The sequence below is a fragment of the Dendrobates tinctorius genome, unplaced genomic scaffold, assembly GCF_039654945.1.
Source record: "Dendrobates tinctorius isolate UK_male_01 unplaced genomic scaffold, ASM3965494v1 ptg000120l, whole genome shotgun sequence".
Taxonomy (NCBI): domain Eukaryota; kingdom Metazoa; phylum Chordata; class Amphibia; order Anura; family Dendrobatidae; genus Dendrobates; species Dendrobates tinctorius.
Genome location: NW_027361788.1, coordinates 21,020,129 through 21,032,325, shown reverse-complemented (window position 1 = coordinate 21,032,325; position 12,197 = coordinate 21,020,129). Strand labels below are relative to the sequence as shown.

Below are 12,197 nucleotides of genomic sequence, written 5' to 3'. Positions count from 1 at the left end.
CCGTTACTAAGAGTATGTGGCTCATGGGATCCTCTGGGGAGTGTCTTTAGGATGCTTTGCATAATTACCCAGTGAGCACCACCCCTTTCGCAAAGACAATAAAAACTAGCACTGAATATAAAGACCCATATCTATGGAACCGTATGGTGGATTTTAAAAAAGAAAAAAAGCGCAAAAATCAGGAATAAAATAAAAGCAAAAACTGGCCACTTTTGACCTGGTAACAGATCATCTTTAAACTGAACCTTAGTATGAAATGAGTCTGAACCTACTAATAATTATGGCGCCAGCTTACGTATGCCACGTCTTTCTCACAACTGTCTACTCAGATTTTAGATGAACATTTTATTATTGTTTAATAATGTACAGTCCAGTGCCATAGCAATAACCTGAATCTACATGTACAGATGTAAAATGTCACATTCTCCAGTTTAGATACCACAAATATGGCTCCTTGTTGACCATTCTTTAAACAGAGACAAGAGAGGGAAGTTATGATGGAAAACTTTCCAGTGATAAAACACAGGGTCAGGAAACTTTTATAGTAAAGATTGTGTCTGTTTTATCTATATAAAGAAATTGTTTGGAAATATTTGAAGCATAGGTTTTATATTTCTTTACGACTGATGAAAAAAATTACTAAACATTTTTGTGTAAAGCCAAAAAAACTAAAAAGTCAAAACCTTCCACATGGTGAAAGATAATATTCATTGGCTAAGAAAGGGATGGGTTTCACATGAATATCATTCCACGTACTCGACCCATGCGCGGGGTGTCAGTGTGCTGGTGCACAGGTCCATCCCCTTCTCATGTACTAAATCAGTGGTTGACCCTGGGGGCAGATTTGTATGTTTGCTTTGCACGTTATACGGTATACAATTTATTTTGGTTGCCATATACATCCCCCCGCCCTATTCAGTCGAACCAGTAAAAAGAATCTTGTCTATTTTGGGTTCCTTTCCCCCTGCGCCGACTCTTCTAATAGGAGATTTTAATACATATTTGCATCCCTATTTGGATAAGTTGCATTCGGGAAACATATCAGAGGATGCAGCCTCAACCTCATTTGCTAGAACGTTAGTGGAGCTGGGTATGGTAGATCTTTGGCGTGTCCAAAACCCCACAGCCAGACAGTTTTCCTGCTACTCTAGCTCCCACCACGCTATGTCACGGATAGACCTGGCCATTGGGAATACACTCATGACCCCATATGTACGAGGGGTGGCCTACCTGCCTAGAAGTGTATCTGATCACTCGCCGCTACATGTCACACTTTCATGGGGACACCCCCTCACCCTATCTAGACCTATCTGGAAGCTTAATCCCTTCTGGATCCAGCTTATAGGGGGATCTTTGCATGATGCCATTCTAGAATATTTTCAACTTAATGAGTACTCTGCATCATCACACATAGTCTGGGATTCCATGAAAGCCTATGTCAGGGGCTTATATATTAGAGAAATATGCACACGGAAAAGCCAAAATAGACGCTACACCCAGAGTCTGATCCAGGAGGTGTCTGTTGCGGAGGCTGCGGTGATACTCAACCCGACAGAGGAAACTAAAAAAGCTTTGGAGAAGGCACAGGGGTCGCTCAGGGAAAACCTCATGTCGGCGGCAGCAAATAAACGTTATTTCCTCAAACAAAAATATTTTATAGAGGGGGAGGGAGTAGGACATTTATTGGCCACGGTCATTAGAGCACAGGACGGATCTTCATATATCAATAGGCTAAAAACGGACTCGGGTGGTCCTGTGACAGACAGTGCGGACATAGTGAGTGAGATAAGGAGGTATTATATGCGACTATACACATCAGATTGCAGTCTCACGGAGACTGAGATTGAGCAGTACCTGGATGCTCTCTCTCTCCCTGCATTGGCTGATAGCGATAGGGATTCATTGGATCGGGACATCCTGTTGGAGGAGTTGGAGGAGGCGCTTGGTCAGATGCAAAATGAAAAGGCTCCAGGAATGGATGGCCTGCCTGGCGAGTTTTACAAAACCTATGCACCCTTACTGCTACCTAAGCTACTTAAGGTATTTGAAGAGGCTGAAAGGCAGAGGGTCCTCCCGCCATCTATGAGGGAAGCTTTGATAGTTTTAATATTAAAGCCCGGAAAGGATCCAGAGGTTCCGGATTCATATCGCCCGATTTCCCTATTATCAACAGATGATAAAATTATTGGCCAAGGTACTCGCCAATAGGATGTCCCGAGTTATCTCATCTGTTATACAGAAGGATCAGACGGGATTTATCCCAGGCAGAGCCACATCTATGAACCTTAGGAAACTATACTTGGGGATTCAACATAGTTCTGGGGAGTTGGGGGGAAGAGCAATTTTGTCCTTAGACGCCGCTAAGGCGTTCGATAGTTTGCAGTGGGGTTTTTTGTGGGCGGTACTTCGGAAAATGGGCTTTGGACACAGATTTATAAATTGGGTGAGGCTGTTGTATGGCTCGCCGGTGGCGAAGGTTGGGGCTAATGGCAGGGTCTCTGAGTCTTTTCCTCTTGGGAGAGGTACTAGACAGGGGTGCCCGCTCTCGCCCTTGCTATTTGCTACTGCGGTGGAGCCATTGGCAGTTGCAATTCGGAAGTCCAGAGAAATAATGGGATTCAGATGTGGAACTGTGGAGTTGAGGATATCATTGTACGCGGATGATTTACTTCTATATTTAGATAAGGTACATTCCTCGATTTTGCCGGCAATGGAGGTCATTCGAGAATTTGGGCTGAGGTCTGGTCTTCGGATTAATTGGTCCAAATCAGCTTTAATGCCGATAGACCCTCTCCCGGCGGATTTCTCAGATTTGCAGATACCGGTCCCTGTAGTTCGGAGGTTTAGGTATCTGGGTATAATTGTTAGTCCTGCCCCGAAGGATTTTCGGGCTCTGAATCTGGAGCCCCTGTTGCAGCGATTTAGAGCAAAAGTACATACTTGGTGTCGCCTGCCGTTGTCGAATATTGGTAGATCTAACTTAATCAAAATGGTAATGATGCCACAATTATTATATTTGATACATAATTCTCCGGTGTGGATCTGTAGGGACTTTTTTGCAAAAATAAATACATTATTCCGGGAATTAATTTGGAAGAAAAAACAGGCTAGGATTCGCTTGGAGATACTGCAGCGAGGGAAGGAGGAGGGAGGATTGGCGGTGCCAAACCCATTCATATACTTTATAGCCTCCCAGATGCAACATCTTGGGGCGTGTGACAATGGTGGTGATATTGTGAGGGAAGGATCGGTATGGAAATATCCAGGGTGCCGGTTGGAGGTGGGAAGACGGCAGATAAATGGGGCACGATACCCCACGTTGGCTATGATTTTCAAGGTGTGGGATAGGGGTAAGTCTCTTTTGAAGATAAATGGGCCTACGGAATTGTGGCCATTGTGGCGAAATCCGGATTTGCAAGAGATCAAAAAGCTGGTGGGGTTCGGAAGATGGGAAGATAAAGGGATTTATCTGGTGTCACAAATTTTGCAAAATAATACTCTTAAGAGTTTTGAACAATTGAGAACAGAATTTCACCTCCCGCACGTCTTCTTTTATCAGTACTTACAGCTAAGACATGCATTGGAAAAACAGAGAAGGACAAATCCGGTGATAGTGACACATAATCAAACACTACATATGCTACTTACATCTGAGTCTTCTAGGGGACTTATCTCTGAATTATATAAAAGATTATTACCTGCCCATCTGGAGACATATCCACTGACTGCTGCTAAGAATAAGTGGGAACGGGACGTTGGCCCCCTGACGGAGGACCAGTGGTCCGATATTCTAGAACAGGTCCCTAAAATGGCGGTTTCTGAGTGCCAGCGGCTTTCGCAAATATATCTCATTCACAGGGTATATAAAACACCCAGCTTATTATTTAAAATGGGACTTAGGCCCAATACACAATGTGTTAGGTGTGGGCAGGATGATGCCCACTTGATGCATGTTATGTGGGAGTGCGGGCACATTGGGGATTTCTGGAGGCAGACCCTGGGACTCATAGCCCAAGTATACCATATCACAATACGACCGTCACCTCGTCTATGTTTGTTGAATTTGTGGGAGGAGGGGGTTGACCCGGACTCTGCAGTGGCCCTGGGAATAGCACGCATCCTGTATCAGGCAAGAAAGATACTTGCATATCATTGGTTGGATCCTATGCCACCAACGTTGTCAGAGCTTAAAAATAAACTAAATAATGTCATCAGATTGGAAAGGGGGGCTTATTTAAAAAGAAATGCATTAAGAAAGTTTTACAAAATTTGGCAGCCATGGATGGAGTCACCGGGTCTCCCCTCGGGCGCACTGGTACGGGATGCGATGTTGGACCAGTTGCTGTTGTGCTTGCGATGAGGGGATGCTTGGGGGGTGAAAATAAAGTCTAGTGCCCTTTGTGGCGAAGTAGATTTTGAGTGGCGCGGTGGGAGGGAGCTGGGGTGGATTGGACCTGATATCCGTGGGGGGCGGGGGGGGGGGGGGGCGAAATATGATGCGGAGTGGCGCGGCTGGCGGGGATGGTTTTCCCGCTGAAATGAGGCACTGATGTATAATTTTGATTTTTGTTTATTTGTGGAGCCATGTTGTTTATAGGCTCAATTTTATGCAAATATCTGTGTTTTGAGATTTCTTCTTTTTATTTATTCTTACACAGGAAGAGTTTTACCCTTTAAATAATATTTGCTCTCAATGTAAATTTTACTAGCTATATAAGATGTCATATTCTTTCTGTATTGATTCCTGAATGTTTAATAAAAAAAGATCTGATTCAAAAAAAAAGTCAAAACCTTCAAGTTTTTAATTGGGAAAACTGAAGATTCATGACCAATTTTTCTCACAATTAGTAAGCCACTGAATTAGTGCAAAGGGGTCATCTGGGATTAAACAAACTAGGTATAATAGCTGGAAATATGTTACTTTAAAAAAAAAAGTATTATTTCCTACATTATTTAATTCACTGTTGCTGCCCACTTGTCCTGCAGGGATGACATCGCATCCATCATTCACGTGATCACTGCAGCCAGTCACTGTGACTGCCGATGTTATTTATGAGATGTAGAGGTAATGTGAAAAATGGATGTGACGTCATCAGTGTAGCAGATGGATGGAATAGATAAATTAATTTGTGTACAAACTCTAGCTCCAGTACAGTCACATAGTACTACACTTGTACAAACTCTAGCTCCAGCACAGAGTACTACACTTGGCTTAACAAGCATAGTTCCTAGTGTTTACCCAGATGACTACCACTTTACTCTTCTGAAAATCCAATCATAGGGGTTTTTCCTAACTTGTTTTTTGGAATAGATCCTCAATATCAAATTGGTGGGGGTCAGAATTATGGCACCTAAATAAAGGACCATTCGGCTGATTGGTGAGAATTGCGGGCCTCTGACCCCCAATAATCTCATCTCAATCAACTATCCTGCAATATGTTACTATACAGTGTTATGAAGATTCTTAAAATTTGTGTTTTTCTGACACCTACTATATATATATATATATATATATATATATATAATATATGTGTGTGTGTGTGTGTGTTTTACAAGGTCATGTTAATGATCTAGCGCTGGGCCAAAAGCTGCGACAACCATTAACAAACAGGTCCCATCTTCCGCTACCATCTGTGCAAATTACTTAGAGATGAGCAAAAAGATTCATTCCAACCGCACATTCAGCGTCTCCCACTCCCACACCACCTCCTCATCCCATCCTCTCTCTGCTGGAGTCCCCCAAGGCTCTGTTTTAGGACCCCTACTCTTCTCTATCTATACACTTGGTCTGGGGCAACTCATAAAGTCCCACAGATTCCACTACCACCTTTATGCTGATGACACCCAGATCTACCTCTCTGGCCCAGACGTCACCTCTCTGCTGTCCAGAATCCCAGAGTGTCTATCAGCCCTATCCTCCTTCTTCTACTCTCGCTTCCTCAAGCTCAATGTGGACAAATCTGAACTCATCATCTTTCCTCCATCTCTCAGATCTTCCTTACCCGACCTAGCTATAAAAATTAATGACATCACGCTTTCCCCAGTACCGGAAGTCCGCTGCCTCGGAGTAACCTTTGACTCTGCCCTGTCCTTCAAACCGCACATTCAAGCTCTTTCTACCTCCTGTCGCCTCCAGCTCAAAAATATTTCCAGAATCCCTCCTTTCCTCAACCCTCAGTCTGCTAAAATGCTTGTGCATGCCCTCATCATCTCCCGCCTCGACTACTGCAACATCCTTTTCTGTGGACTCCCTGCTAACACCCTCGCACCTCTCCAGTCCATCCTTAACTCTGCCGCCCGACTAATTCATCTCTCTCCTCGCTACTCCTCCGCTTCTCCCCTCTGCAAATCCCTTCACTGGCTCCCATTCCCTCAGCATATCCAGTTCAAATTACTAATACTGACCTACAAGGCCATTTATAATCTGTCTCCCCCATATGTCTCTGAACTAATCTCCCGATACCTTCCCTCACGTAATCTCCGGTCCTCCCAAGACCTCCTTCTCTCCTCCACACTTATTCGCTCCTCACCCAACCGCCTCCAAGACTTCTCCCGAATAGCCCCTATACTCTGGAATTCTTTGCCCCAACAAGTCCGACTATCAACCACACTTGGATCCTTCAGACGGAACCTGAAAACCCACCTCTTCAAGAAAGCCTACAGCCTGCAATGACCCCGCTACCTCCTTCTCTCTCACCACTACCGGTGATCTCACCTCAACCAACACCAAAACTGCTGCAACCCACCAACCTACTGTCTCTTTCCCCACCATCCTGTAGCATGTAAGCCCAAAAGGGCAGGGTCCTCTCTCTCCTCTATATGAGTCTGTCATTGTTAGTTTGTTTACTGTAAGTGATATCTGTAATTTGTATGTAACCCCTTCTCATGTCCAGCACCATGGAATCAATGGTGCTATATAAATAAATAATAATACTACTGCCCTGACACAGCATCCTCTGTTTTTTTTTTTTGGTGGATCAGAGCAACTTCAGTTCTGCGTCCATGGTTTGCTATGCTCCCCGATATCATGGACCTACTAAGCACCGGAGGCGCCCAGTAACCCCACCACTGAAGTTAAAACTGCCATGCAGGACCAGACAAATCTTTATGCTCAACAATACAAATTGTTTATTTTTCCAGTGTAAATGTTATCTGGTTATGACACCAGTTAAGGCCCCGTCACACACAGCAATCTCGCTAGCGAGATCGCTGATTTTGTGACGCTACAGCGATCTCGCCAGCGAGATCGCTGTGTGTGACGGGGATCAGCGACCGGCCCCGCTGCCGGGTATCGCTGATGGTCCTCGATCGGCCTGCGCCATTTTTCGATCGCTGGTCTCCCGCTGGCCAGCGCGCATCGCTGCGTGTGGCAGCGAGGGACCAGCAATCAGCAACGCTGGTTTCTAATGTAAACATCGGGTATCCAGGAGCCGCGGCTCTTGGATACCCGATGTTTACCTTGGAAACCGGCATACACGCTGGTTTCCAAGGTAAACAGCGAGTATCCAGGAGCCGCGTGGCTCTTAGATACCCGCTGTTCACCTTGGAAACTAGTGTGTACGCCGGTTTCCAAGGTAAACAGCGGGTATCCAAGAGCCGCGGCTCCTGGATACCCGATGTTTACATTAGAAACCAGCTTGCTCGCTGGTTCTGATCGCTGGAGGGGCTGTCTAACTATGTCCCAGCAATCCCATCCATGTCGGATCGTTGGTGGGATCACTGGGACATTATGTGTAACGGGGCCTTTAGACCAACACAACTTCTATTGAATTGCCATCGTCAACATCTACCAAAATCTCACTGGCCTCTTGTCCATGAATTATGTGATGAGACTTTAGGTAAGGCATCTGAGAATAAGTTGCATGGCAACTGTCTGATTGATCCTTTGTATGGACATGCTGGTGACGTAAGAGATCGCTGGATTCTCGAAAAGCTTTCCGGCAGGTTGTGCAGTGATATCGTTGGTCTCTGGTGTGGATTTGCTTGTGACGGTCGAGGTGTGTGAGCTGTTGAAAAGTCCTACTACAAATAAGACAACTGAAAGGACGATAACCTGTATGCATCAAGTAGTGGCGATGGAGGCTTGAAATCCGGGTAAAATACTTGCCGCATAGACTGCATTTTAAATTGTCTTTAATGTGCCTGCCTTGCACAGGATCGTCATCTTTACAATGTTTTTTAGCACGTGGGCTAACTTCTTCCTTCCATACACCATAAGAGTCTTCGTTCATAGTAGACATGGAGTGAGGCGTAGACAAAGGGGTGACCTCAGGACTGAGCCCTTCACTAAAATGCCTTTGTCTTTGTATTCTAGCGTTATGCCAGATGGGACACTGATAAGATTTTTCACCAGTATGAACACTTTGATGCTTTAACAAGTCACTGGTATCTCGAAAACCTCTATGGCATCTAGAACATTTGAATGGTCTCTCACCCGTATGGACCAAGTAATGGCGCTGAAGGTGGGTGGCCTGCCGGAAAGATTGATTGCAGATATTACAGGTGAAAGGTTTCTTCCCTGTATGTATGACCACATGCTTTCTCAGATTAGAGGAATTGTTGAAACACTTCTTACATTGGACACATTCGTAAAGTTTTTGCCCTGTCGGTCCCATCTTTAAATGCACAGGGCGATGGGCATCAAGATCTTTTTTGGTTTTAAATGATCTACTGCAGTAGGAACACTGAAATTCTTGAGGAATGTCCTCATTCTCATTAGCAGATGTGACCAAATTATAGTTTTTGGGTTCCTGCACTAACATCTTTGCATGCTTTTCCTTGTGCCTCCTCATATAACAGATACGAGAAAAGCTCTTATGGCAGATGGGACAACTGTAAGGTCTCTCGCCTGTGTGAACCCGAAAGTGAATCCTTAGCTCAGTAGAGTCTCTAAATCCCTTCATACAAAAGGGACAACGATAAGGTCGCTCACCTGTGTGCACCAAATGGTGGCGGTCCAGCTGGGATTTTTGACGAAAGCTACTGCCACATATATCACACACATATGGCCTCAGGCCTGTATGGATGTTTTTGTGGCGCCTCAGGTTGGAAGCATCTGAAAAGCAACGCTCACACAAGTCGCACTGATATTGCTTGCGACCCATCACGATGGTTGGCTGACTACTTGAGATGCCCACTTTTTTCAAAAATTCTCCCATGGAAAAGGGGCTGTTGTCCAGTTTGGCTTGTGCTTCCTTCACGCTGTCCAGCATGTCACTCAGGCAGGATGTAAGCCCCTCCATTATTTTGTAGTCCACTATAAAAAATAAATAAGTGAATGAAATATTGGAATATAATTTGCTAATAACAGCATAAAATACTGAAAATATTACAATTGTATTTAACATTTCACCTACTACAATACTGTAAAAAAGAAGATATGTTACTTTTCGGATTTGGTTATATGACAGTATTTACAGTCGTGGCTAAAATATTCTAGACTGACTCAAATGTTAGTTTACATAAAGCTTGCTGCATCACTTACTTTTTTTTACAATGGCAATTTGCATTAACTCTAGAGTGTTATGTAGAGTGATGAGATGAATTGCAAAAGATTAGTCATTCCTTGCAATGAAAATTATTTTAATCCCAAAAATCGAATTTTCTCTGAACTTCAGCCCTTCCACAAAATGAGCTGCCAACATCCTTTCAGTGATGTTCTGGTAAGCGCAGGAGAAAGTATAAATGAGGACAAGGCAGCTGATATCACACTGGTATGTATGCTGATTGAATTATAAGTGCAGACTGGTTTCTTTAAAAGGGGGGCTGGTGCTTGAATTTATTGTCTTATTCTGGTTACATCCAGGAAAAGAAGCAAAGCAGTAATGACTGCACATCAAAAGGGCTTTACAGGTAAAGACATTTGTGCTTGTAAGATTGCTCCGAAATGAACCATTTATTGGATCATCAAAATCTTAATAGTCAGAGGTTCAATTGCTGTGAAGAAGACTTCAGGTAGCCTAAGAAATTCAAGCAAGTGCCAGGACTGTCTACTTAAGAGGATTCAGATACGGCAACGATTCACCACAACTACAGAGATTGCCCAAGAATGGCAGCAGACTGGTGTCAGTGAAGGCTGACACCAGTCTTTTGGAAGTGGCCTGGAAGGGCAGCAAAGAAGCCACTTATCTCCAAGAAAAACCATCAAGGACAGACTGACAATGTGCAGAAAGTACAGGGATTGGTCTGCAGAGGATGGGATAAAGTTATTTTTTCTGATTAACTGTTTGGGACATCTGGAAGAATGATTGTCCCGAAAAGAAGAGGTGAGAACTGCTGTGACTCCCAACAGTAAAGCACCCTCCATGTGTGTGGGCTTTTCATCCATTGAGGCACATCACTCACAATTTAACCTAAGAACACTGCCATGAATTAAGAACAAAGACAAACAAAAACAAAGAAATCGTGATAAACTCCAAGCACTGATTATACAAGAAAGGATGGGAATCAGTCAGGATATGGCCCAAAAGCCGATATCCAGCTGCCGGGGCGATAGGAAGAAGTCTTGAAAAATAAGTCAACACTGAGTTTTTACAGAAACCTCATGTATTTGTCAATACAAGTATAAAAGCGTATGAAATGTTTATAGATATTCTTCACTAACAATAGAAACATCCGACTAAAAGTTTTAAAAAAACACTGAAGCAGCAAAACCAAACTTTGTGTCAGTTTCAATACCTTTGCTTACAACTGTAAAACTAAAAAAAAAAAAGGAAGTTCTGCAAGATGAGCTTTTTTCTGTACTAAAAACAGAAATCAGGCGAATCTGAACAATCTCTTCTCACTCACTGCATATGTGAGCTGGATGGGACAGTAACGAGCCTCTTGCTGTCTTTTTTTTTTTGTACGTAAACGAGACGCCTACAATGGGTGACGCTCCAGTAAATGCGGGCATGCACGGCTCTCTGGAATCAAAAGGGTCAACTTCTAGCACCCTGGCATTCACAGGGCAACACAACTATGGGCAAACCTATTAATTTTAATATTTAACATCCAAAAGTACATTGTAATGAATAGGACAGGGTAACGGTTCCTGCCAATAGTGCGCGCAGCCAATCACCTTCCCCACAAAAGTGAGCGGACTCAGGTCATGCATTAAAAATATAGTGGAGCACAATAATTACAGGCTGACGCAGAACATCAGTCATAGTCATTGCACATCAGGCTGGATAATGTGTTCCCTTAGTAATCGCAAATATGCAGTAGCCAGCCAGTGCTGGCAGCAAATTACCTCTGACCACTGCAGCTGGACCACCTTAATAAGTGCAGCCACAATTGACCTGCAGCAGCTGCAGTGCCAGCAGCATCCTCAGCTCCTCCTCAGTCACATCTCTTCCTCCTCTTCTGCACACTAAACACCATGATCTCACAGGAAGTTGTGCAGCCGTGTCACTCACTACAAAAGAGGGAACAGAGCTCAGAAAATGAGTTCCTGCTGCAAAACCATCTGAAACCCTCCCCAGTTATTCGAGTTTAGCGGGCAATGAGCTCCACAGCAGGCAGACTGGCTTTTAAATTCACAAGCAATCTTTTTAATGCAATTTTACTATAAGTGAAAGGATAAAAAGATATAAAAACAACCTAAAACCACAGAGTCATAGCTTGTGGGCTTTGTCTGCAGATTTACATGTAAAATAATGGAGTTGTCCACTTCTAAGCTGTTGTACTACATTCCCGACTGCTGCAAAGTATGTCTCGTTTGTGCAAAATATAACCCCAGTAGACCTATTTGAGTCCAACAGAAATGCACATCAAAACCAGATCACCCGTTTCAGAGACTGCAGGTGGACTACAAACAGATGCTTAAGGTGGATGCTTCTGAGCATGTCCTAGTATGCATTGATACCTTCACAAGATGATCTGAAGCTTGGGCCATGACCAATATTAAAAAAAAAAAAAAAAATAAAAATCATTGTGGCAATTTGTAGATATGGGGTACCCAAAACCATAGAAAGTGACAGAGGTACACACTTCACTGGAGAACTGGTGAAACAGATTATGACGTTTGGGATAGAGCAGGATTCCCATGTTCACTAGAACCACAAAGTAGTGGGAAGGTGGATCACCTTAATGGTACTCTGAAATAATAAAAAAGAGCATGGAAGAAACACACTGGTACTGGGTAGATTGCTTTCCATTGTATTCAGAGAGGACCGCTCCAAGGGGTAGAGAGAAGCTGTCCCCGTATGAAATACTGT

At 43.7% G+C, this 12,197-nt stretch overlaps 1 protein-coding gene across 1 annotated transcript; it reads right to left on the bottom strand.

Annotated features, from left to right (window-relative positions):
- Positions 1-7,584: 7,584 nt before the first annotated feature.
- Positions 7,585-11,375, bottom strand: LOC141101647 (uncharacterized). The gene is made up of 2 exons (XM_073590867.1): positions 11,231-11,375; positions 7,585-9,256 (listed from the first exon to the last, which is right to left on the bottom strand). Exon 2 carries the CDS (start codon positions 9,240-9,242, stop codon positions 7,746-7,748), a length of 1,497 nt encoding a protein of 498 aa, XP_073446968.1. The 5' UTR covers positions 9,243-9,256; positions 11,231-11,375; the 3' UTR covers positions 7,585-7,745.
- Positions 11,376-12,197: the final 822 nt, after the last annotated feature.